At 41.0% G+C, this 27459-nt stretch overlaps 1 protein-coding gene across 2 annotated transcripts in view; it reads right to left on the bottom strand.

Annotated features, from left to right (window-relative positions):
- Positions 1-27459, bottom strand: part of C8H8orf34 (chromosome 8 C8orf34 homolog) — a 95490-nt gene that overhangs the window by 54466 nt on the left and 13565 nt on the right. For both annotated transcript variants that reach the window (XM_035125357.2, XM_060277763.1), the window contains exons 2-7: positions 18765-18912; positions 16166-16297; positions 13030-13158; positions 7472-7500; positions 6046-6215; positions 3007-3173 (exon numbers count right to left, since the gene is read on the bottom strand). In XM_035125357.2, the coding sequence (XP_034981248.1) occupies positions 3007-3173; positions 6046-6215; positions 7472-7500; positions 13030-13158; positions 16166-16297; positions 18765-18912 (775 nt within the window). The remainder of the gene's footprint in view (positions 1-3006; positions 3174-6045; positions 6216-7471; positions 7501-13029; positions 13159-16165; positions 16298-18764; positions 18913-27459) is intronic.

Raw genomic sequence — 27459 nt, forward strand, 5'->3', positions numbered from 1 at the left:
AGTGGGTTTTGATTAGGAATTTTAAGAGGCTTAATCCAGACATAAGGAACAGAATGGCAGAAAACACATGTGAAAGTCAGAAATAAAGGTGGCCAACAGCAGATGAGTATGAACAAAGAACAGATAGCTTTTTGGTATAGGACTTACTGCTGTCCTTTGTGGAGGGTGGGGAGGGGGAGGGGAGGGTTATAGAGCCCACAGCTGTCCTCAGGGGGGCAGTGGGATCAGATTCCGATAGCTGGTGCTTCTCTGGTGAGATACTGTTCTATCTCCAACTTCCCCCTTTGGGGGTGGAGATGTGGGACAAGTAGTGCATTACTACCTAACAGACATAACTAGAAAATATTAGACTTACACACCGTGCCATTCTAGAATAGAATAGAATCATAGAGTTCGAAGAGACCACAAGGGCCATCCAGTCCAACCCCCTGCCAAGCAGGAAACACCATATATAATCATAGGATTCTGACTTGAGGCTGGCAGTATTCCTGTGCTTTTAACAGGTGCTTACAGCAGAAATCCAGAAGGGGAAACCTTTTCATCAGAGTTGGAATTGAATTAGAATTTTATTCTGTTTGGAACTAGCTACACCTCCCCCCCCAACTTCTCTGCTGCATTTTTTGTAAGTTGTGATGGAAATAGTCTGATCTTAGGTACACAACAACCCAGCTTATAGTAATTCATGAATAGTAATAATAAGCAGAGTCTTGTTACCTTTAACCATATTTTGCTTATCAGGGCTAAAAATACAGATTTTCAGTAGTGAATGCCAGTTCTAATAATCTAATTTAAATACTGAGTTTGCTAGTTCAACATTCATATTCACGTGAACTCCTGAATATCTGATTATGTTGCAGCTTTACAACTCCCTCTTCCCTTGGGCCACTTGCTCTTGAATATAATAGGCTGGTTTCTTTCTAATTAGGTTTATCTCCGTGGATTTTGTGCCAGAATAAGACAAGTTGCTAATGTGCGGCAAAATCCTATACAATTTCACTTAGAAGTAAGTCCTTCTGTTCAGAGATCCATGGGATTTACTTCTAGATAAATGCTCACCGCAACCTTACAGCACAACTCTGTACACATTTGCCAGAAGTAAAGCCCAGTGTGTTCAAGAAACTTACCTTTTAAAAAAGTGTATGTAGGATAACAGCCTTAACCTCTTTTCATGTAGCCTTTCTACACAAGAGTACAGAACACTTATTAAGTTGGAGGAACTGGACATGGAGGGATCAATGAAGTGATCAATCTCTCAAAAGGGCAGTGATTCTGATTACAACTTACTTGGTTAACCGTAAAATTGTCTTCTGTATAAACGCAAACCATTCAATCAATCAATCAATCAATCAATCTTGTCATTCCTTCAGTAACTTTTAGTTCTCTCCTCACCCACTCCTACCTTTATTCCTCCTCCTTAGAGAAACCTTTGTGAGGTAGGGATAGGCTGAGAGAGACTGACTAACCCAACGTCACCCAATGGGTTTAATTGGCTGAATGATAATTTGAATCCAGGTCTCCCCTATTCTTGTCTAACACTCTAACCACTGTGGCACACTGGCTCCAACAACAGTATATGAGAAGTGGGGGGGGGGGCTTAAAAAAAAAGACTTCAGTTTGTGGTCTAAACTAGCAGCTTCCACATTACACAGAAAAAAGGACTCAACAGATGTCTCACATTAAATCTGGCATCAATGTGCCACAAATACAACAATTACTAAAACTCGTTATAATGTGCTAATTAAAACCATGGCATAAATAACCTTGAATATATCTTCTGAACATATTTAAAATGCACACTTCCAACAAAGTAAAATAAAGGGAGGGGGCAGTGAGAAACCCAAACTATTGTTTTAAAGGAATATTTTTTTAAAAAATTAAATTAAATATTTAAAAATATTTAAAAGGAACAGGATTAAAGAAATGGGAAGGTATCATAGCTCAGTGACAAAACACATGTGTTTGCATACAGATTCAATTTTCTTCCATCTCTAGATAAAAAGGATGAGGTAGGAGGTTATGCAAGAGACATCTACTGTACTGAGACCTTGGAAAGTTGCTGCAAATCAGAGTAGATTGGCAGCCTTCAGCGTTTTCAGGTTCAGGACCCACTTTTAATTCAAACATACATTTGGGGATCTATTTCTTAATCTTTTACCATATATATTCATGGTGCTAGTGCTCCTGTTGTGACCCACCTTGGATCAGGCCATGACTCACTAGTGGTCTCAACTAGTGGAGCAGACAATACTGGGATAGAAGAACAATAGGTCTTAGTATAATGCAATTTCCTGTGCTTCTAAGAGATTCTTCAGCTATGGCTACATACGTTGTTCACTAACTTGTATAATCCAATGTCATTAAAAAATTGTGCGAGACATTCCAGTTAAACTGTATAAATGAAACCACAGGGGGAGGAATGCACATTAATTCAACCAAATACATATTGTTAGAATATTGCCTTTAGGAAGACTAACAGAGCACCATATTCTTTTAGCAGCAGCCAAGGCTAGGCAAGCAGCTGACAGCGTGGAAACAAATCATTTGAACGAGTAAGGGAAGGGCTAAAATTAGTGTGACATTGTAGGAAAATGGGTGACTTCCTAATGATGGAAGGCAACACAGTAACGACAGAGGTGAAAGAAGGAAAATAAAGTCTAGCTCTGGATTCTTTTTTGGGTTACTTTGCTTAAGTCTATCCTTTCGGCCCATATATTTATTTGAAATAGCCCCAACATTTAAAAAAATGAATGTTATGACATCATCTAAAGAGCTGAGGGCAATAATTTCCTGTCTTGTTTTCACACTGGGATTTTTCCAAGAACACAAAGCATGTAGTCATGTCCCCATGTGTGATACAGCCTTATAAAGAAAGTAAGCTTTCAGTGACACTGGGTTTTTTGCACAATAGGCATCAATCATTATATTACAGGAGGGGCAGAGTAAATGCAGCAATGGCAAAAACCACATTTGAACTCGCTCCGTGAGTGAATTAAGCTTTTAAATTACCCAGCAGTTCCATAGCATCATCTTCATTGTCAATATCTTCTTCTGTTACTGAGGGAGCTGTGCTTTGTACAGAATCAAACGAATCCTGAGAGAGCATGGCAGCGAGAAGCTTCTTATGTTGCTGCTGCTGATGTTTCAATCCTTTAGTCTTTGGTTCCATCTTTAAACTAGAAGAAAAAAGAATTGCCTCTTTGATTTGTCAGTCTCTCCATGAGAGCACCTAGGTTGTCCATTGACATCTCGGGAGAATTCATAATTTTATCTTACCAAAACAATTTACCGTGGCCAACATAAGATAATACATATGAAGAAGCCGACTTGCAGGCAGGCTGCTATGTCCACATAGTAGGGAACCACAAGCATAATTTCAATCCATAATTTCATACTTATTCCATAATTTCATATATTGATGATGATGATGATATGAACATTCTATAGCTTTTGAAATGTGTTTGTGGCAGGGAGGGTTATTGGTTTGTTTCTGTTCTTGGTTTCTTTAATGTATTTTCTGTTGTCATTTTGTATTTTTATGTTGTGAACCGGCCAGTGATCTTCAGGTGAAAGGCGGTATACAAATTTAATAAATAATAATATAATAATAATCCAGAATGTAGACAATGTCAGTGTGAGGACTGTGTGAATTTTAGTCTGGTCTTCCCCAACTCAGTGCCCTCCAAACATTGAGACTCCAACTCCTATCAGCTCCAGCTAGTATGGTCGATGGTCAAAGATGATGGGAGACATCAGTTTGGGAAAGGCTACTTAAGTCAGTAGATGGCACTAGACTTAGTTGGATCTGAGATGAGCCAGACTTTTACTTTTCTTGTTGGGGAGAGACCATAAAGTTCTTCTCTGTTTCCTAACCAGCATGCCCTCCAAGTCTTAAGGTAAAGGTAAAGGGACGCCTGGCCATTAGGTCCAGTCGTGACCGACTCTGGGGTTGCGGCGCTCATCTCGCATTATTGGCCGAGGAAGCTGGCGTACAGCTTCCAGGTCATGTGGTCAGCACAACAAAGCCGCTTCTGGCAAACCAGAGCAGCACACGAAAACACCGTTTGCCTTCCCGCCAGAGTGGTACCTATTTATCTACTTGCACTTTGACGTGCTTTCGAACTGCTAGGTTGGCAGGAGCTGGGACCGAGCAACGGGAGCTCACCCCATCGTGGGGATTCGAACCGCCGACCTCCTGATCAGCAAGCCCTAGGCTCTGTGGTTTAACCCACAGCACCACCAGTAAACTCAGATCACTTTTGGGGGGGTGGGGTTGGATAGAGTTGGTATATACAGGTTACCATAAACATAGCTTGAACAGGTTGATCTGCTAAGCATTTTTTAAAAACCTGCTTTTAAATGCCTCTAACTACAAGTTCTGTCTGATTAATTTCTCAAATGAGAAACCTGCATATATACTGTTTGTGTTTTATAGCGCTGCAAACAATGGAACGGAAAGATGGAATCCATATGAACCCTTCCACTCATGGAAAGCCTCCTTATCGTCATATGTGTGAAAGGAAATGTTTGCATCTAACAGAGGAAGTTTTTAAAGGAACAGTAGTTGAAGCGTTTACTTTTGGGACAAAATAACTCCAATATATAACACATAACATGTAACATGTACTCATAATGAGATCCAACAAAAGGGTTCCATGTTGAAATCCACAGGTCCTGCAACAATTTTATCTATTCCACAGAGCTACAATTTAAACCAGCCTTTCTCAACCTTCACTAATAATAATAATAATAATAATAATAATAATAATAATAATAATACCGTAATAATAATGTATTTATATGCCACCCATCTGACTGGGTTGCCCCAGACACTTTGGGCAGCTTCTCCAAATGTTCTTGAACTACAGCCCCCAACCCCTGGCCCCACCGGCTAGGAATGATAGGAGTTGTAGTCCAATAACATCTGGGGACTCAAGGTTGAGAAAGGCTGATTTAAACTGTTTCAGGAATGCAGGCCCATGTTAGCAGATAAAACAGAAAAAGTAAAACACTGCTAGGAATAATAGCTTCAGTCTATTTCATTCTTGCATCATCAGACAACTCTTCTTGAAGAAACTATATAGTAAAATTTGTGGGCATATATTCATTTTGCCCTAATATAGTCTTAGGAGGCCAGCTATTTATCTACTCTTCCCCAGAACCCAATTTTTGCACCTTCAGCAGATACCACTGTGCTAATACCAAGTTTCAGCCACATTCAGCCACAATCAAACCATAGCAAATGAAAACCCATTGAGGCAGAGAAGGTTCAGCATCCAAATTGTTGTACACAGTATTCATAAGGAGTTAATAAAATGAACATTCACATTTTTCACTACAGCTGTGTCTTCAACAGCCCTTCAGCTCCCACTCCTGACAAACCACCAAATTGCCTTTTAAGCTCCCAATAATGTACTGTTAAAATTGATGTAAAAACATTCTCCATCACACTTAACATTTAAAATGATCTGACAATGTTAATAAATTAGCACTTTATTAGTACTTGAAAGAAAGATTATTTGCAAGTAGTAGAGTTACTAAACTAAAGGCTAAATAATTAAGTTGAATTAAATAACCATCTAATCAGATGGTATTATATGTTGCAATCATGTAAACACTGTAATTAATTAATACTTTAATAATTAATTAAATTGAATTAACTCCTGGATACATGATGTGTTACTCTGAGATGACATGCATTTAATCAGTTGCTATACAAAGACACCTGTGCAGGTCTAAATAGGTACCTGATTTGAACTATATGCAGAGTTGATAATATTGCTATCTTGGTTCTTCTACAGAATTCCAAACAAAATACGTAAAGTGAAATATTTTTCTGACCTAATTTTAGTGCATGTGGCGAACTGCCTTACATAGAGCTCATTATAAAATGTAAGTTTTATTGACCCTCATGCAACCCATGATTTCATGCAGACACTAGTCTAATTTATGTAGCTAGAGAAGCTAAACTCAAGTTGTTGTATTAAGATAACCAATAAGGGGACCATTTTAGATGTTCAAGTATTCGATAAGACCAGCAAAGTTTACCTTCCTCCAGGACTGCTGCTATCTTCACTATCCCATTGTTCCATTTTGCTTCTTGGTATTGGAGGTTGCAGCATTTCGGCAGCCAATGGGTCTGCATCGTTCTCTTCTCGGCCAACCCATTCTCCAACAACACGGGGGCGTAAAAGGGGAGCATTAAAGGCTGCTGCGTCCTAGATAGGGGAAATGATACTTTGGCTGCTTTTTTATTCTCATTCTCTCCCTAGAACGTTTATATATTGCTTAATGGCAACCGTCTCTTAATGATTGATACACATCAAGCTCAACAAATACAATGGAGAAAAAATTGTTTGAAACTAACTATAAAAAATCTTCAGTATGCACTGAAAGTTCAAAAGCAAGGGAGCCTGTCTGATTTTAGCATTTAAATGCAAGCTTAGAATAATAGAGTTACACTGGAAGGGTAAATAGGCTTCTTCTAATGCCCCTGGAAGAAGAAAAAAGAGTGTCTATGATGTAATTTATATAGGTAAAGGTAAAGGGACCCCTGACCATTAGGTCCAGTCGTGACCGACTCTGGCCGAGGGAGGTGGCGTATAGCTTCCAGGTCATGTGACCAGCATGACAAAGCCGCTTCTGGCGAACCAGAGCAGCACATGGAAACGCCATTTACCTTCCTGCTGTAGCGGTTCCTATTTATCTACTTGCATTTTGACATGCTTTCGAACTGCTAGGTTGGCAGGAGCTGGGACCGAGCAACGGGAGCTCACCCCGTCGCGGGGATTCGAACCGCTGACCTTCTGATCAGCAAGCCCTAGGCTCAGTGGTTTAACCCACAGTGCCACCTGTGTATATATATATATTCTGAGCTCTGGGTGCAGTATTGCACGTAAGATTTCAGATTAAAACTGCAGAGTGGAGGGAAAGGATAACCTTTTTCTGCCTCCCCACTTCCAGCTATTCTCCGAAGACTGGAGAAGAGTCCTTCTTAAGAATATTAGGGGGTGGGCAGGGGAAGGACTAGAGCATGCAAAAAGTGAACATAATCTTTTAGCTGCAGTTCATTCATTTTCAGCTTTGTAATCTTGTCTTGTTAATAAAAAAAGTGTGCCTAGACCAGGCATCCCCAAACTTTGGCCCTCCAGATGTTTTGGACTACAATTCCAATCATCCCTGACCACTGGTCCTATTAGCTAGGGATCATGGGAGTTGTGGGCCAAAACATCTGGAGGGCCGCAATTTGGGGGTGCCTGGCCTAGACATTCCATTGTTGCGACCATAACCTAGATTTAAGGTGTCATTTAGCTCCTAGCTTTCATATCTCAGTTTCTAACACTGCACTAATGGTATGCATGCCTTATCATATCTGTTCCAGATGGTTGTTATTTGTGTGCCTTCATTGCTTCAATGTAAAGACACTCAGAAGCACACACAGAAATTGCATCATTTAACAAGGCAGAGCCCTTACCTTATCAATCTCATCAGAAATGGCAATGCCTACAAATAAAAGAAGAACACAGTTGGAGTGTATTTTAAAAGCAAATTAATAAACCACACTACGTACTATTTTCTTGCATATCTCATGCCCTCTGTGTAAAACTAAGGAGCTGTGGGGAGGGTTTTTTTTGGGGGGGGGATATTTTAAGAAGATAAACAATCATGCAAAAGTGTTTCTCCACTTCTTTCTTTCTTTCTTTCTTTCTTTCTTTCTTTCTTTCTTTCTTTCTTTCTTTCTTTCTTTGCTGCTGTTTTATTTCAGGAAGATAATGGGCTACAAGTTAAAGCTGCCGGCTCCCTTGAATGTTCCGCAGAGAGAAAGAGAGAGAGAGAGAATGCAGGAAGATATGGGCTGCAAGTTAATGAAAGCAAGACTCTCCAGAGCTCTCCTGAATGTTCTTCAAGTCGCCCCAGAGTGCAATGGCATACTGTCTAGTCAAGTTGTGTGGGATCAATTTCAATCTGTTACCTCCGAGGATGTGGACAGGCTGCTTGGACGAGTGAAACCAACCACCTGTCTCCTTGATCCTTGCCCATCCTGGCTTATAAAAGCTAGCCGGGAAGGGCTGGGCGATGGGCTTCGCGGGTTGGTGAATGCTTCTCTCTGTGAGGGAGCCTTCCCAGACCCGCTGAAAGAGGCGGTTATTAAACCGCTTCTTAAAAAACCATCTTTAGATGCGGCCAACATGGCCAACTATCGCCCAGTCTCAAATCTTCCATTCCTGGGCAAGGTGATTGAGCGAGTGGTTGCTGAACAACTCCAGGAACGCCTGGAAGAAGCGGACCATTTGGATCCCTTCCAGTCGGGATTCATGCATGCTCTAGTTATCTCTCGCATGCTCTAGTTATCTCTCGTTTGGACTACTGCTATGCACTCTATGTGGGGCTACCTTTGAAGGTGACCCGGAAACTACAACTAACCCAGAATGCGGCAGCTAGACTGGTGACTGGGAGCGGCCGCCGAGACCACATAACACCGGTCCTGAAAGACCTACATTGGCTCCCAGTACATTTCCGAGCACAATTCAAAGTGTTGGTGCTGACCTTTAAAGCCCTAAATGGCATCGGTCCAGTATACCTGAAGGAGTGTCTCCACCCCCATCATTCTGCCCAGACACTGAGGTCCAGCGCCGAGGGCCTTCTGGCGGTTCCCTCGCTACGAGAAGCCAAGTTACAGGAAACCAGGCAGAGGGCCTTCTCGGTAGTGGCACCCACCCTGTGGAATGCCCTCCCACCAGACCTTTAGAAGGCATCTCAAGGCAGCCCTGTTTAGGGAAGCTTTTAATGTTTGATGGATTTCTGTATTTTAATACTTTGTTGGAAGCCGCCCAGAGTGGCTGGGGGAACCCGGCCAGATGGGCGGGGCATAAATAATAAATTATTATTATTATTATTATTATTATTATTATTATTATTATTATTATTATTATTACCAATGGTTTAACATTACATGTGTGAGCCTCAGGGCTTACATGCCCTCGCTTCCCTTCCCTTTGTTCGTCATGCTCACAAGACTGAGATTGGAAGCTTTTGCTTATTGTTTTCTAACCTCATTTACTCATTATGTCTGAACCTGAACAATCTATATAGTCTCAACTATGGTTTATGGGAACGTGCTTACAATCCTGGCTTGTTTCTCTAAACCAGGGGTTGCCAACCCGGTCCCTACTGCCCACTAGTGGGCGTTTCAGGATTCTACTGCAAAAGCTGAATCCTCCTTCCATCGAGCACTGGTAGGCGGTAAGGAAATTTTACCATCAAGAAAGATGCATTAGTGGGTGGTAGGTATAAAAAGGTTAACTACCCCTGCTCTAAACCATGGTTAACCACTAGCCACAGTTCTCAGCTTGGATCAGAACAGCAACTGCAGTTAGTTGAAAATGGAAGCAAGAGCTTCTAATCTTCTCCACATGGTGCCACCAGAGGAGAAGAGGGTGGGTATAAACTCAAGGTTTATCCAGGTACATTATTGTAGTGCAAACCCCACAGCAGTTACAGTACCTTCCTTCCCTTTCCTTCATAGAAACTTCAGCTAGATAAAAAGTCCTTATGGGATCAAAATAACACATCCTAACATCTTTCCTCTAAACATTAAAAATGCATGCATAGTATCAATACAGTATAAGTTTGTTAAACACACTAGACAAATGTTGGCTTCCTATTTTCTTAAAAGTTTTTCAAAACTGCCAATACATTGACCATTTTTCCTCAGTCTATATGACTTCCTTTTATTGACTTCTGTGTGGAAAAAAGCATAACGTACTGCAGAGTACAGTAATTAACATTTTATGAACACATCAATGTGTGTGTGTGGAAATACTAGCCATTAATGGATTTTTTTCCACTCTGCAGTTACAAAGTACATACATATCGAACAAAATACACTTTGCTTCCAGCAGATAATCTGTTTTTAATCCTGTAGAGATTAATTTAGGAATGAAAGAACATCCCGGCATCTCTAGTTGTGTGGGTGTTTGCAGGAGCTAGAAAACAGAAGCAAGCTCCAAAGACTTAATTTAGCTCACTCTTCACTCAGACAGCTGCTCGCTACAGCTACGAAGAGAGACAAAACCACCCTACTCAATCTTGATTTGGTACATCTACAAATATGATGTACCCCTTGAAAATTTATTTAAGGAATTTATATACCCCCACTTTTCACCATATGTCTCAAAGTGGCTTACAAAAACAAAATTCAAAACATAAGGAAATAAATTGTTAGGACAGAATTCATGGTACAAAGAGCTGCTAAAACAAAACTACTTTAACCTGATGTCTGAAGCTTAGCAGGGATACAGTGCCTGCCTTGAGTTCTAATGCGAGGGAATTCCATAAAGTTGGACCCATTACACTGAAGGCATGTCTCCTCATTGAATAATGCTTCTGGTCCATAGGGTCTAGAGAGCTCCTCCATCTGATCTCATGGAATGGAGTGTCCTAGTACAGGGCACAGCTGACTTGAAACTCTGAACAGGAGCACACTATGCTAAAAGGTTTTGTTGCAGGTCCTATTTGTGCCAATTATTATATTTATCCCTTTCTAATTTGACATGGAATCAGGACTTACAACTAGTTTACTCCTGTGTGGCACCCTTCCTGACAAAATAAAAATCTTATTCCTTCATATCAATTGGATATATGTGATGTCATCACTGAAAGGACCTCAAGTGGCAATTTTAGCTCTTGTGGATCATAAACTGAATATCTGGAATTCAAGACTATTCAACAGATAATAATAATTCCCTATTCTTTTTTATAGGCTTATTTGACAGTTCCCATCCACTCATATTGTAGGCTTGTAGGTTAGATCCACATCACTGTCTGACCAATAAAGTATAAACCACAGAGCCTTTATTTCTTAGTTCGTGATCTTTTACTTGGCTCCCAGACAGCTATTTCTTTCAAATAAGTGCAGGAAGAGTGTGCTACCACAATTTTAATGTAACCCAGGTGACTTCTAATCACAATGGTGGAAAAGAAGGCACTGTTGCCTTTACTGGTTTCCTTTCAGATATCTCAATTAAACAAATTCTCTTGGTGTTTATTGCACTTGAAACAAGAAGTCTATGGCAATGCATTTTTCTGAATTTCCAGCAGATGGCCTTACTAAAGATCCCATGCTTTTAACAGCTGAATTAAATGCCTTTAACTGTTGAATTAAACATGTTGGTTTTGATACACCACAGCTGGTGTATCTTTCAGAGCGAGTTTAGCTTATGTGAGTAAAACGGAACCATGCTCATTCTGCACAGTACAGTTGCACTGACTTTAGAATTGGTTTACTCTACACCCAAATAACAGCAGCATTTACCCAGTTTCTAGAACAGGGCAGCTGGTCATGTCCTTGGAGAAACATATATGTACAAAATAGTGCAATCTACATTTAATGGAAATGCAGGAAGATATAGTGAAGCAGCTCCTTAAGAATGGAGCACAGACCTCATTACCTCTACTGAGATATCTCAGTATCTCTACACTATTGAGTAAAAAGAAACCCCTTTATAAGTAGAAACCCAAGGCAGTATCTGGCAAAAGGACAAATTTGGACACAGTTCGTCTTCTAACAACGTAATTCTTCCTCCTAGTACAGTATTTGAAAGGGACAATAGTGACTCAAATCAATACAAATTTAGGAATTCATATTTCACTATGGAATTTAGGGTTCATTGTGTATGTGTATGCATAAGCACATATATAAATGTCATAAACAAACAAACAAACAAACAAATGTGTGCATAGCTGTCACTAATGATTAATATTATAAACTTTATGGCAACGACAGCTGCAAGGACTAAAAGGTATTGCAGGAAGACACCGAAGAGCAGTAAAATGGTATGGAAAATTATAATACTCTATGTACTCTAAATATTTACATTGTTGATATGTTTGTTACATGAGCTTTCTTTGCCAGGGTAACAGAACGCTGGCATAGAGGCTGGGAGTGGGGTCTTAGAAATATTTGGCCTACGTACCAATTCCCACCCACCATCCATTTCCACCTCTCCAATGAACCATTCTGTCACCATATGTCAGCTGATATGTTGGAATATACTCCACAGTGGTGGCAAATATCCAAGATCCACTGGCACAGGCACTGGTTTGTGTCCTAGCCAGTGGGAATGGGGCAAAGGAATGAACAAAAGAAAACAGATCTCAGGTAAGCATGTTTTTTCATTCCAAATACTGTAAATGTGCTTAGGATCAGGGTGTCAATCTCAGGCAGCATTTTGATTTTGTTCATTATGTAATGGACAAAACAAATTGAATTATTTGATCAAAAATGGTATCACTTAGCAAACACAACACAGATTAGACTTTTTTTAAATAGCTCGCCTTAAAATGTATTGAAACTGTATATTAAAATGTCAGTCACAGAAATTTACACTGAAGGCATACACTTGTGAAATTGACAGAGCGATGAACATAAAGCAAGGAAATTCTAAATAATCTGTTGGCTTACTATATTTCAATTACAGTGTACTACAGGGCCACTCAAGGGTGGGTAACCAACCATTCAGTAAGTCATATTAACTATTTCCGAAAAATATGCAAACATGGAAAACTGAATTACATTTGGCAATCACTTCCTGAGATATGTTCAGGAAGTGATTGCCAATAATTCAGTTGGGTACTATAATCATAAAAATGTGCATTTTATTATCAAATGAAAAGGCATGTCATTGTTTCCTGAAACTGAAATACAAAGCTCTTAGTGCGCTGCATTTTCTGGCATCTGTTCAGGTTTCCAATTTTTAAAAATGAATAAAAGCAAGCAATACATCTTTGAACATTTTCAACTGTGCTTCAAATAGTGCATACGCAACACTTATTCAAACTTAATCCTTCCCTACAGGCACCATAAACTATATTTTAAATGAGTTTTTGAAGATTTGGTTTGAAGAACCTGGGATCATAGGCAAAATGCATTTAGTAGTTATGCCTAATCTGTGCTCTTGCAACCAAGACCAGCCGCGTGCCTATTTCAGGACATGGCTGACACGCACATAACATCAGCATTAATCAACTTACTTCGAGAAAGATTCTCCAGGGCTTTACCCAGCTTCTTACTTTCTTGAAGAATATGGTTCAATTCATCAAAATCATGATGCTCTGATTTTGTCCTCCAGTCCCATTTGGGATGTTCTGCTGATCTTGGCACTAAAGTAAAATAGAGTATATTTTTCTTATTTCATATTAGAAAAAATTGATAATAATGAGCCTGCATGGAAGACACAACTTTCCCAATGCTACCAAAGTCTTCCCCAAACTTGCTTCATCATGATTTTAATTATCACGCAGCTTTATTTCTATCAAAACTGATTTTGCAGTCATCGCTTTTACCTACAGTGCCCTGGTAACAACAGAATGTGATCATTTAGTGTCACTTTCAAGGGACCCACTCTCAGGAAACCGAGTCAATGTTAGCACAGGGAGTAGTAGCAGGCCTATTGCCAGGGATGGGCAGGCTGGGCACTGTCCCTTTCACTGCCTTCCCGGACCTTCAGATGCTTTTGGCAGTGGGCAGCAGTGTCGCTTTTGAACGTAAGCACTACATTCCTATCTGCCCTACCTTGCCATGGATGATGGCCATCACTGGCACTGTGCCAAGGACTTCTGCAAGTCTTGAAGTGGCTCTGAATGGTGGCTCCTTTCAAAAGATTTGGGATTTCTTAAATGACTCCAGTGGTGCAGATAGGGAAAGTGTTTCTGCAGCTCCCTTCCCACCCCGGTGGTAGGGGAGACGGAAAATCAGCCTTCATACAACATTTTAATTATATATTTCCCCCTCCTTCCACAAAGTTCCCCATACATACAAAATAATAATAATCCGCCAGTAAGAACGAGACCAGTTTCATTGTTTATGTCTGCTATCACTATAGGAATTTCTTATGGGAGATAAGAATAAGAATTAGGGAAATTCCTTAGTAATACTCTCGACCTTCACTGGCTTTATAGTCACCATTTATTTTAAATCACAATTTCCATTTAAAATCAGAATAGAAGCTAGCTAAACCCCCTGTCCTATTACCTGAGTTATCATTATCTCCTAATACCCAGCATGCAAAGCAAGTAACTATAAGTACACCAGATTTGTCATGGTTTATGTATAATGTTCTTTTAGATTTCCCCCTCATAACAAAATTGCTCTCAATTTATAACAAAAATGTACTTGCTCATGTTATCCCTTTTTGATTCCCTCCCCTCAAATATTTAAATAGCCATTCAGTAACTCCTATTCCCCTGCCCCAAATTCTGTTGGCATTCATTACACTAAAATGGCAAATGAGCACATTTGTGTTATACAGTGGAGTCGGAAGATACATAAAGGGAGAAAAATGTCAGTGTTGTGAAGCTGATGGTATAATCTTAATTTAACGCAGCCAAACAAATATGTCATGCTCCTAGATACCTCAAAATAGGTACAGAATGTCTGTATGCATAGCAGATGCACAAATGAATCATGTAAGGTGTACTGCAGTGTTACAAGTGTAAAAAGGTAAGGTAAAGGTAGTAAAGGACCCCTGGACGGTTAAGTCCAGTCAAAGGCGACTATGGGGTTATGGTGCTCAATTAGCTTTCAGGCCAAGGAAGCCACTGTTTGTCCACAGACAGCTTTCCGGGTCACGTGGCCAGCATTACTAAACCGCTTCTGGCGCAACGGAACACCGTGACAGAAGCCAGAGTGCACGGAAATGCCATTTACCTTCCTTTTGCTGCAGTACCTATTTATCTACTTGCACTGGTGTGCTTTCGAACTACTAGGCTGGCAGGAGCTGAGACAGATCAATGTGAGCTCAGCCCATCGCAGGGATTTGAACCGCCAACCTTTAGACCACAGCGTCTCTGTGATGCATCACAAGTGTGAAGTACGTCTGCAATACACTTTTTAAAAGCAGCTGCTGAGTTGTGTTGCCTTACACAATTCACTTTTAAACCAGTGTGTCACAGGACACGACACACATTATTATGTTTATCCAACGCCGAGTTGTTCATTGCCAAAATCACATCTACAGCACAAAGTAAGTTTTTTTAAAGGTGATAATGCACTCCTTCTCACAGAGGACCTCAGCAATTACAGTTAAGGGAACACTACAGAGAATTCTGTGGCCAATTCCCAGGGTTCTCTAGCAGAAAAAAACACCATTCTACCAATATCACTATCAGCTTATGATTTAAAAGGAGAATCCAGTTTAGTTTTTTTATGCTGGAGGCAGGACTCAGGATAAAAATGCTGCTCCCATATCCTATATAGTCACAGAATTAGAATCAACTAAGAGATCATGTAATCCTATCCCTATCACCAAAACAGAATTCTATACTTGTGTGTGGGTGTGTATCACACACACACGAGAGAGAGAGAGAGAGAGAGAGAGAGAGAGAGAGAGAGAGAGAGAGAGAGAGAGAGAGAGAGAGAGTGTAAAGCTGCAAGCGGCCTCTGCCCAATTTTCAATCTGTGTTGCTCCTACCACGGCAGTCACAGATCAGTTTTTTTCTGAGTCTCCTTGGGGAGAATGCAGGTAGCTGCAATGTGGAAAAGAGGGCAGGAAAGTCCTATGGTGAAAACAGACTTCAACTTCCACAACTCTGGACCCAGCCCATGATTTTTCTCAATAGCAATCCAATAGTCCCACAGTCAAACATAGCTATATATTTAGTTATTTTATGTTGCCATATTTATAGGTTTAGTACTGGGTATTTGGAATCTATGCAATGAAAGGAATAACCTTTTACCACCATTCCTACATACTGTAAATCCGGTACTACTTTTACAAACAATTACAAATTTATCTAGCGGCTGTAGAGTAAGATTTCCTCCTAAACATTTTATTTTAAAACTGAATATTTTATCATGCTCATTATTTTCCCTTCTCAAATATACATATTTCTTCAACCATAAATTGTTTCTACACAAGACAATATCATGCAGGAAACAAATGAAATAAAACTGAATATGACACATATAATGTTTTAAAACAAATTATGTACATATGAAATCATAATATTATGACAAGCAACCCATATTTGAAATAAGAGTTTTTCATATTGACACATTTAAACTTAAAAGTGCAAGCCCCAGTTTGGGTCATATTTCATTTCTTAAGAATCAAAAGGTAAAAGTTTGAAGAAATCATTCATTATTAAATATGCTGTACATTTTCCTTACAAGATTTGGACTCTGGTGATGGGGGCGAAATGTTGGATACTGCAAGGTCACTCTTTGATTTTTTAGGCTTCTTTGCATTTGTCTGCCAGGGTTTATCGTAGCTTCTGAAATCTCTTCTTGTTCCTTTATTTTCTATTGGGAGAAGAAATAAGATTGTATTTGCTTAGTAAGTTTTTTTTTCCTTTAGGCAAATATGTAAAATATAGCTTGATAAAAACAAACTCATTCAAAATAAGGTATACTGTAAAATATGCATGTAGATTGTGGCTCAGTTCACTTGTGTTAATGTGTGCACTTCCAGAAAGGAGACTGTGGCCACTTTACTCCTCCTCTGGTCAGCCATGTACTGCACTGCAAAGGAAACACATGAACATTTTGATATATATATATATATATATATATAGAAAAGTAGCTACAGGAGGCTGTCTGACCGGTCAGAGCAACAACAAAGGAGGGTGCTTCTTAACCTCTTCCCTCTTTTCCAAAATCACCATTCCAAAGGTGTATTTCCTTTTACAGGGGAAAAGACAAGGGTCCCATATCTTTTCACCCAACACACACATAAGCCACTTAGGAGGAGGCAGACAAAGTCTTCAACATCAGTGGTACCTCAGGTTAAGTACTTAACTGGTTCCGGAAGTCCGTACTTAAACTGAAGCGTACTTAAACTGAAGTGAACTTTCCCATTGAAAGTAATGGAAAGTGCATTAATCCATTCCAGGCGATGAAAAACACCCCCTAAAACAGCAATTTAACACGAATTTTACTGTCTAATGAGACGTACTGTACTATAAAAAAAATAAGACAGTATTGTAGATGGAAAAAATTAACATTTACAGTGGTACCTCGGGTTAAGTACTTAATTGGTTCTGGGGTGCCATTCTCATCCCGAAAAGTACTTAATCCAAGTGGCGATAGCGCACGTGCGCGAAGCACCAATAGAGCACTTCTGCGCATGCGTGAAGCACGCAGCTCACTTCTGTGCATGCGCGCGTGGCAGAACCCAGAAGTAAACACTTCCGGGTCCGCAGAGTACTTAAACTGAAAGTACTCAAACTGAAGCATACTTAAACCGAGGTATGACTGTACACCGATTCCACCACTTAAACTAGCAGCTTCCTGTAAAAGAAGACTAGGTGAGAGAAGCAGGAGACCGAGGGTGCTTCCAAACAATTTGCTTATTGACCATTCATCCTGATTTGTTTACAGGGAGATTAGATGATGCTGCATCAAACAAGGGTTAGCCCATACCTTCCAGGGCATTTCCCCATCTTTCGTTATTGGAAGAAGTCCAATGTTTGGGGGGGAAGCATGTTTGTTGCACAGGACCTCCTGATCAACAATAATTGTGCAGCCTGAATTTGCCAATGTGTGACTGAATCCCACCTAAAAAAAATGAGTCTGGAAGCACTCTGGAGTTGGAATGGTGGGAAGTGTCATAGTGAGTGGCAGGTGGGAGGAGTTAGTAGAGAAGGACAGGAAGAAGAGGTAAAAGGTCGTTTGTTAAGACAGTTGGTGGTGAAAAGCAGAGTAGGACGTGTCAAGTGAATTTATCAGGTAGCAAAAAAATTCCCTACTCTTTATTGACCACATGTTCCTGGTTGTTATGATCCCTAAATAAATACAATACCTAGCTGTTCAAATATTTGATATGTTCTGATCCAGGTATATTCCAAAGTAAAATGTCTCACTCCACATTCTTGCCTTCATTTGCACAGTCAAGCAAATTTAAGAAGAGTCCTACCACTTAGTAAGTGGTAGCAATGTTTACCTATACATTTATGATGAGTCTGTATCCAAGGGGCAAGCTGGGCTACCAGACAGCTAGTTACCCTGGCTTACCCAGTGATTTCTAGGGACCAGAGCTCCAGGGATGTCACACTCCCACAGCTGCTTTTCCGTAAAAAGCAAAGCATCAGGCACTGTTCATGAAATGACTGCATACCTAATTTGGTTCTGAATGAAGATAAAATTTTACAGTTGGGAGGACTAGGAATTTCTGGCATCCAAGAATCTCGTCAACAATGCACTATATAAATAAAATATCATTACAGAATAATAATAAATAATAACATGTACTATATAAATGTTTAGCAGTGTTAATCTAGGAAAACATGGATACAAAGCCTAACTCAACAAAAAGCTTACAATGTGACCTGGGCACAATCAGTCATGCACAACCAAATCTACATCCAAAGACTATTGTGATGAGAATATGGGATAACCCCATGCACAAGTCTGAGTTCCCTGTGCATTAAATTAAATTAAATTAAATTAAATTAAATTAAATTAATATATGAGCATTGTTGTACCACAGTCTTCCCCAGCCTGGTGCTGCTGGATTACCATTTCCATCGCTGACCTCTGATCATTGGCTATGCTGACCGGGACTAATGAGAATTGCAGTCTGAAACATCCGGAGGGCACCAGGTTGGGTGGGGAATGACTGTTGGTTGGTACTTACTGAGAATTCCCTAACATAGCTGCCAAGTTTTCCCTTTTCTCGCGAGGAAGCCTATTCAGCATAATGGAATATCCCTTTAAAAAAGAGATAACTTGGCAGCTATGTTCCCTAACATACAATTATTTTTCTACATACCTGAAGTTTCACTTTCTGCCCAGAGAGCAGCAGATCCAGACAGTGTCCTCTGAAGCTGACTACGACTTCCCTGTTTGGACTGGAGGTGGTCAATGAGAAATGGGATTGGATGATCCGGAGTCTCTGTTATCAGCTTGGTCATCAGTTCCTTAAAATCATAAAATCAAAGAAGTATTTTAAAAAATCACCTTGTGATGGCAGGTGATTGAAATATAATTAATAAGCGCACATTAATCAAAGCCTATTTTAGAGGAGATTGTGGGTGATATCCAACACCATTTGTGAAAGGAGCAGAACTTGCTTGTGTAACAGAACTTCCTCTCCATGCAAGTCTGTTCTGTGAGTTCCCCCAACCTTCTAGAGCAAATTGTGGGCGGGGGCCTGTGGTGATATTGCCCCTTTAAGACTGGTTTATGGGAATGGGTTAGAAGCTCAGATTGAGATTGAATCCCGACAAGACAGAAGTACTGTTTGTGGGGGACAGGAGGCGGGCAGGTGTGGAGGACTCCCTGGTCCTGAATGGGGTAACTGTGCCCCTGAAGGACCAGGTGCCCATCCTGGGAGTCATTTTGGACTCACAGCTGTCCATGGAGGCGCAGGTCAATTCTGTGTCCAGGGCAGCTGTTTATCAGCTCCATCTGGTACGCAGGCTGAGACCCTACCTGCCCGCGGACTGTCTCGCCAGAGTGGTGCATGCTCTAGTTATCTCCCGCTTGGAGTACTGCAATGCGCTCTACGTGGGGCTACCTTTGAAGGTGACCCGGAAACTACAGCTAACCCAGAATGCGGCAGCTAGACTGGTGACTGGGAGTGGCCGCCGAGACCACATAACACCGGTCCTGAAAGACCTACATTGGCTCCCAGTACGTTTCCGAGCACAATTCAAAGTGTTGGTGCTGACCTTTACAGCCCTAAACGGCCTTGGTCCAGTATACCTGAAGGAGCATCTCCTCCCCATCGTTCTGCCCGGACACTGAGGTCCAGTGCCGAGGGCCTCCTGGCGGTTCCCTCGCTACGAGAAGCTAAGTTACAGGGAACCAGGCAGAGGGCCTTCTCGGTAGTGGCACCCACCCTGTGGAATGAGCTCCCACCAGAGGTCAAAGAGAACAACAATTACCAGACCTTTAGAAGGCATCTTAAGGCAGCCCTATTTAGGGAAGCTTTTAATGTTTGATGGATTTCTGTATTTTAATGTTTTGTTGGAAGCCGCCCAGAGTGGCTGGGGGAACCCGGCCAGATGGACGGGGTATAAATAATAAAATATTATTATTATTATTATTATTATTATTATTATTATTATTATTAATGAGATCACATATAGCTGTCTCCCATTAAGGCTTCAAGGGAATTGGGTGGAAGAGGTGAACGCCCATGGTCTAAGTTCCCATAAAACCTGGATTGGTGGGAGCTCTCGCCAGCCAGCGGTCAGCGTTTATTTGGGCTTTTGGCAGCATCTTGTTCCATTGCTCAGCCTACGAGATTTAAGTGTAAGCTTTTACGTTAATTAGCTGGATAAGTTAGTGTTTGTTGTTTTCATATTTTCTGAGCTGTTTTAATCCGTGTAATTATTTGGAGTTTTGCACTCTTGTAGGGTTTTGTTTTAGTAAAGTCTGTGTATGGTTTTATGAAGTTTGGTCTGGTCTGAGTTCCTGAACCCTTTAATTTTGACCATGTTTTTTGGAGCAAGGGTCATCCATCACAGGGCCCAAGGAGTTGGGAGAGGTGGGTGGGGAGTTCTGAAGCTTAAGTGTAAGTTCTTGCACAAACAGGATGATTCAGTTGGAGACAACCCATTGGTTTTTGAATATGCTATCTTGTTCATAAAAACCTTTGATGAATTGCATGTGTATAATATGATCTTTACTTTGGACCAAACTACATATTACAAACAGCATCTTTGTGGGTAAAGGCAGTTGTGAGGATACTTGGTGTGGTCCTGATCTGGACCCAAAGTGTGATACAAGACTGCACAGTTCTTTCAAAAGGTGAGCACAGGGCCCGGCCCTACAGCTCCGGCCACCCGCCGCGCTGGGAAACAGGGCAGGGAGGGGGCGCCGGAGGGATCCGTCGCACCACGGCGCCAAATATACTTAAGACTGCCCTGGTGAGCAGACTTTTTTTTATAAAAGAGAGAGAAAGAAGAAGAAGAAGAAGGGTTTGGATTTGATATCCCACTTTATCACTACCCTAAGGAGTCTCAAAGCGGCTAACATTCTCCTTTCCCTTCCTTCCCCACAACAAACACTCTGTGAGGTGAGTGAGGCTGAGAGACTTCAGAGAAGTGTGACTAGCCCAAGGTCACCCAGCAGCTGCATGTGGAGGAGCGGAGACACAAACCCGGTTCCCCAGATTACGGGTCTACTGCTCTTAACCACTACACCACACGTAATCCACGGTTTGGCCCTTAGCCTGCTATCCTTTATGCAATTACCTCTGAGTAAGCCCCATTGAACTCAGAAGAATTTAGAAATAACTTAACATAGGATTGCACCTAGGCAATATATCCCCTGGCTCTTGCAGAGTGTTGTGATTATGAACATATGAACATGAAGTTTAAAATCAAGTGTAAAGTATTCCTTTTTCTTTCCACAAGGCAAATACTACTTCTTTGGTGACCCATTCTTATAAATCATCTCTGAACTACAGATCCTGCACACAGATTTTTGTGTGCACAGAGTTAAAGAAAAGTTTGGACTACAGCCAATAAGTTAATCACACAATTTTGATAATCTGGAAACTGCTGCACTGGATTCAGCAGCTCAGGTGGTGGGAGTGGTGATAATTTACAAGACAGTTTAATATACAGCAATATGAGCCCAAGTAATCAGGGGAATGGCGTGGGCTGATTTTGTGGGCTTTAGATGACAGGCATGTGCGGGTGCAAGATAAATGGCAACAGGAGTGTGTTCATTAATCTTTGCCACCTTCATTGTGCGCAAACGAGCGAATAAGAACCAGTGTGATTGCCATATTGATCTGTAGGCTAACTAGTAACTCATTTACTATTCCTCTCAAGTTTTTATTTTCTATTGCAAGTTGGAAATAAAGCCAGTGCTTACAATCTTTTCTTTAAAAGCGTGACATACATTTCCAGTCACTTTCTAAATGTATTTTTCTCTCACTTCCCGCAACCCACAGTTATGTTGTCTTCTTTCCCACCCACCTCCAAGATTCTCCGTCTTTTTCCTTATGCAAATGTACACTGATAGCACATGATAAAGAATAATATAAAACAAATATAAAAAGTACGTACAGACTGAAATGTTGGTATTCCACTAAAATAAAATAAAAACAACCATTTCACCAAGTTGCAGTAAACAGAGATGTGGAGAGAGTTACCAATTGTCATCTGGCTCCTTTTCTCTTCCTGCGCTGTCATCTATCTATGAGGAGCCATTCTGCCTGACTGCAGCAGAGGGAGAAGTGGTCTCACATCGGCTCAGCTGAGACCAGCTGCCTTTGAGCTCTTTTGCTCCATTACAACTAGTCATTATAATAATATACAAGAAGTGGGGCCCTGCTCCGCTTATGTCTATTAGAGTGTAAGCCTACGGGCAGGGACTGCCTTGTTTTTTAGTCTCTATTCGGCAACTGAAAATTCTATGTACTTCATGAATCAACTAAAATAATATATATTTCAACCATGAAGTAGACATGTTCTCCCTCCCCCGCCACTGCCCCCAAAAGCCAGTATTTAAATGCATGAAGACAAATTAAACTACTGGATTTCTTATAGCATAATTCCACCATAGTGTACAAAAACACTTGATATGGTTTTACATTGAAAAGTGGGATACAGAATGTGTAAGATAAATATAATACACACACACACACACACACACACACACACACACACACTTTACAGGCAACTGGTAATGTACATACATTGTCTACAAATAGGCTGCACCCCGCAATATGGGAATTTAGGGAAAATTTTATTTACTAGGGGTTGCCCCCTGCTCACTCTGCTCACCATAGCTGCCAAGTTATCCCTTTTTTAAAGGGATTTTCCCTTATGCTGAATAGGCTTCCTCACGAGAAAAGGGAAAACTTGGCAGCTATGCTGCTCACCCAAGCAACTCACCCTTTGCTTTTCATCTCACCCAAGCCACCCCTCTGCACTTCCCTTTGACCTCACCAACCATCTTCTCGTTACTCTGGGCCATTGTTGGCTTCAGCCCTGCTGCCTGGCCCCTCCCCCTCTCAGTAACCAGCAGCGACTCAGCTGCCAGGTGGTCAGGGGAGCACCACTGCCCCATCACGCTATCTGTTATTGTTTACTTTGAGAGCTAAGCTTAGTTTTACCTTGTATGGGGGGGGGGTAGACAAATCCCACGTCTCTAGCAACTTTATGAACTTTCACAATGTTGTAGGATTTACAGAAAGGGCAATGTCATATTAACAATCAATACTACCATGTAACATCTCATTGGAACGGATCCCCCAAGGTTCCATTGCTGGGGCTTCTCTGTGATGCTACGCTCTCCCAACCACCTCCTTAACATAGCAGTTCAATGTTCCATTACCATTCAGTTGGTTAATGTACCCTTGAAGTTGCATTAAAATTTTACAAAGGTAGTTATATAACTTCCTTCATCTGGGACAGAAAAAAATAATCTACAAATGAAATAACTAACTGGGTATCTTTCAGACTCAATGTACAAAATGTTCAGGGTAATCTTTTTGCCCTCTATCAGCAACAACCCGGCAGCTTCGCTGTACCTGCCCTCATTAAAGCAGAAAGGATTCGCTTCTGAATTCTTTACTTGCCAATTTATTACTCTGAATAGTAACGTAATCTTCATCAGCACTCCTTCTCCCTTGATTTTCCTCATTGGTGTCATTCACATATTTGATTTTTCTTTTCTCAAAACCACCACCCACATGCTTTTTAAAGGGACTGCATTATTCTGCAAATTGGTTTCTGAGTTACCTCCTTTTACTTCTTTCATAAATGTGACATTTTCCAGTACTCTAATCTTGCCTCTTTTGGATGTTTTTCTTTTCCAACATCCATACATAGCTGTGGCACTATTAAGAAACCTACTAAATTCATACCTGCTCACAAAGGCTTTACCTTTGCAAAGGACCTCTTTGCTTACAGGCTATTGAAATAGAGTTCAACATTTCATTTACAGTAGGTCTTTTTTAAAAGCTATAAAATGGTCTACCTCCAGCCCATTTACCATTCCTTTTATTGTTTTCCAGGTAAGCAAATGCAATGATAAAGTGCAGTCTCAGCATTCACTGCATTTCCCCAGCCTAGGAAGCAGAGTTGTGTGTTGTGGATGCTTAGTTCGTGTGCTCTCTCTCTATATATATCTCTCACACACAGCAGGAAAAAAGAGGAAATTATCTCAGACTGGGGCAGCCACAGCACACCAGTATGTTTCTCTGATGAAGAACATAGCAATGTGTTATGCTTGCTGCCTCTCCAGTCTGACCTTCTTTCTCTTATAAAAGAGAAACAGAGAAACAGACAAAGAGCACTTGGGGCCGGGGTTAATCAAATGCTTCTTTCCTTCTTGCTTTAAGAGAAGGGCATCTGTAAAGGTCTCTGCCAGTTCTTATTTCCAGAAGGCAGTGAGCTAGCGCCGCTACAGCAGAAGTACAGCAGAGCATATCATGCCACTAATGGCAGTTGCCAGTTCCATTTCAGAAGTTGTAAACATGCGATCAAGCTTTATTCCCCACTCGCATCTAAGATTTCAGGGTTTTTCTCTCCTCCATAATTAAATCTGTAGGACAATCGTTTGGCAGGTTCTTGAAACGAATCCATGAAAATATGGGTTCTAGACAGCTGCTGTTTCCAGATCATCTTCAAGGCTAGCCCTACATAGAGCACATTATGGTAGTCAAGGTAGGAAGTGACTAAAGTGTGCAAAACTGTGGCCAGCCTATCTCGTTTCAGGAATGGCCATAGCTGGCAAACCAACCACAGCTGGAAATAGGAACTCCTAGTGACAAAGGTCACATGTACCTCAAGTGACGAAGTTGAGTCCAGGAGCACCACTACACTACTATGTATCTGATATTTCAAGTGGAGTACAACTTGCTCTAGAACAGGCCAACTGCCCCACTTGCCAGACATGAGAACTATCCATCAGGAGAGCTTCATTCTTGTCAGGATTCAGTTTCAGTCTACTGGCTTCCATCCAACCCATTACCACTTCCAGGCACTGGTTCAACAAGAACACAGCTTCATCAGGTTCAGGTGGTATATAGAGTGGTAAAGCTGAGCTTCGCCAGCAAAAATTGTACTGAGCTCCAAATCTCCTGATGACTGCATATAGCTTCTTAGATTGCTTCATATACGATAGATGTTGAATAGCATTGGCGATAACATGGGACAAGACCCCCAGCAAAACTGTCATGTGGTCAAGCAGAAGTCTTCCAGTGGTGTTATCTGAAGGTAACCCTACAGTTAGAAGCAGAACCAATGTATCACTGAGCTCCAACCCCAAACACTCTAACAGGATACCATGCTCTTCAAAGGCGTGGTATCCTTATCAGTATCAAAAGGCACTGGATATCAAGAAGAATCAAGAGGATTGCACACCCTATGTCTCTCTCCCAATACAACTCATCAATCATCATGTTTCGATACCAAAATCAGGCCAGAAGCCAGACTGTAATGATTCAAGACCATCTGTTTCATGTAAGTACTTCTGCAATTCACAGCTATCACACTCTTTATAATAGCATTGCACCAAAAGGGGGCATTAGCAATTGGCTGGTAAGTCTTTAAATAAAGACGTATCTACCTTCTCCTGCATTGAGGCATTTGCCATCTCCAGGCCCCTATATCTTTACAAGTCAGGACGGACAGAGATTGAGAGCATGTAGAGCAGTTGACCAACTCCCTACAAGTGTCTTCACTTTACCTTCAAGCCACAGTAAGTGAAACTGATCCCAAAGAACAGGACCAGATGGCTCTCTAGACATGTCATCAGAGACTATATTAATAGTAGTGTCAAGGTCAGAGCAAAGACAAGCAACGTTATCCTTGAAATGCCTTGCAGATTTGTTGCAGTAGGCTCCAGAGGGTTCTGCTGTTACTGGCTGTGATCCAGAACTCACAAGCTTCTTTACCACTCTGAAAAGCTCTGCCAGATGCAAGTACTGCCACCACCGCCACACAGTAGGTACAATTATGTGCTCTTATTTGTGTTTTATCACTGTCAGTGTGAGACTTCTGCCACTTGAGCTTGAGCCATCACCCAACTTGTTTCATTGTTCTAAGCTCACTGGAAAACCAAGGCATACCTTGGGCTGTGCAGTGCAAGAAAGAGCACATAGGGGCAATGGTAGCCCTGGGCCTGCCCATCTCACCATTTTATAGTGGGATCAGAGCTTCATTGGGAATATCAGACATGCCAACCAGTAAGTATTCAGGGATGAACCATCCCTGCAGTCACCTTCAAATCAAACCTCATCTGGAAGTGATCTACCCATGATGACAGTGTTACAATCGCACACATCCAACTACGGAACCATACCCAATCCACTCTGGAAAAGAATCAGAACAGGAATGTAACCTGCAGCACATGTTGAGCTAGTGATGTACGAAAACAGCCACATGATTCTCATTGCAGGCATGAAGTCCCAATTTGATCCTATCAAGACAGCTTCGGAATATATGTCCTACAATAAAATCACTTCACTTGGGGAGTTCTCCTATATATCATCCCTAAAACTGTCTCTGTCAATTCTGACAGGAAGGCATTTAGGCAGTAGGGTGGGTGACACACCAACAAGTTATCTGTTCAGTTTCCCCAGCTAAACACCAGGTACAAACCCCCAGGTGCAGTGGCTTCCTGACAGGAGACATAATTTGTTTTGTATAAATGGCAGCAACTCCCGCAGCCCTTCAGCCTATGTTAGTGCTTCACTAAGTATCCAGAGTCATTGATTTCCTGCAGTATTTTTTTCTGCCTCACAGAAATATTTACTGCTTGATCCTATAACCCATAACACCAGTTTTATACTGACAGCGGGGCCATATCATATAAACAATTGTTATGCTTGCAAGTGGTCTCTCTTACAGATCAACAAGGCAATGTAAAGGCCACCATAATGCAGTACTGTGTTTTTAAAAAAGAAGCATTGTGGGTTGTAGAGGATTTATGTAGCTTCTTCTCAAAAACCATCTTCTCAGAAGTTCTTCAAAAACCAGTAACCTACTTTACTTGGAAGTAAGTCCCACTGAGTTCAATGACGCTGACTTCATTAGTTAAGTGGATTGAGTCTAAGTGGATATAGGATTGAGCCATTTCATAAACAAAAAAGAAATATTAAGCTTATGGCTTCCATATACTAATTAAAAAATTACCACAGACATAGTCCCATCTCTCTCACACATTTTGTTTCCAAAAAATAATCTCAGGTGCAAGTGATAAATCAAGAAAGACTTAAAATGTAAATTGTTTCAGAACTGAATTGCACATTAGAAATAAAACCTCATTAATTCTACAATAAGAAAACCAATAGCAATTCAGGTGAATATTGCAGACTTCTCCTCCTCTTTAAGTGTTTCATTGATTTCCATTTTCATGAGGTTAAAAAAAGCCAACTATCCTTTTAAAAATTCAGGTCCTACTCATTCAGTGAATAGGAGGTTAGGAAGACAAAGAGGCATGGTAAAAATAAGATGTCCTGGATTCTGCCTGCCATCTTCTTGTATCTCAGCCTTAAA

The sequence above is a fragment of the Zootoca vivipara genome, chromosome 8 (genome assembly GCF_963506605.1).
Source record: "Zootoca vivipara chromosome 8, rZooViv1.1, whole genome shotgun sequence".
NCBI lineage: Eukaryota > Metazoa > Chordata > Lepidosauria > Squamata > Lacertidae > Zootoca > Zootoca vivipara.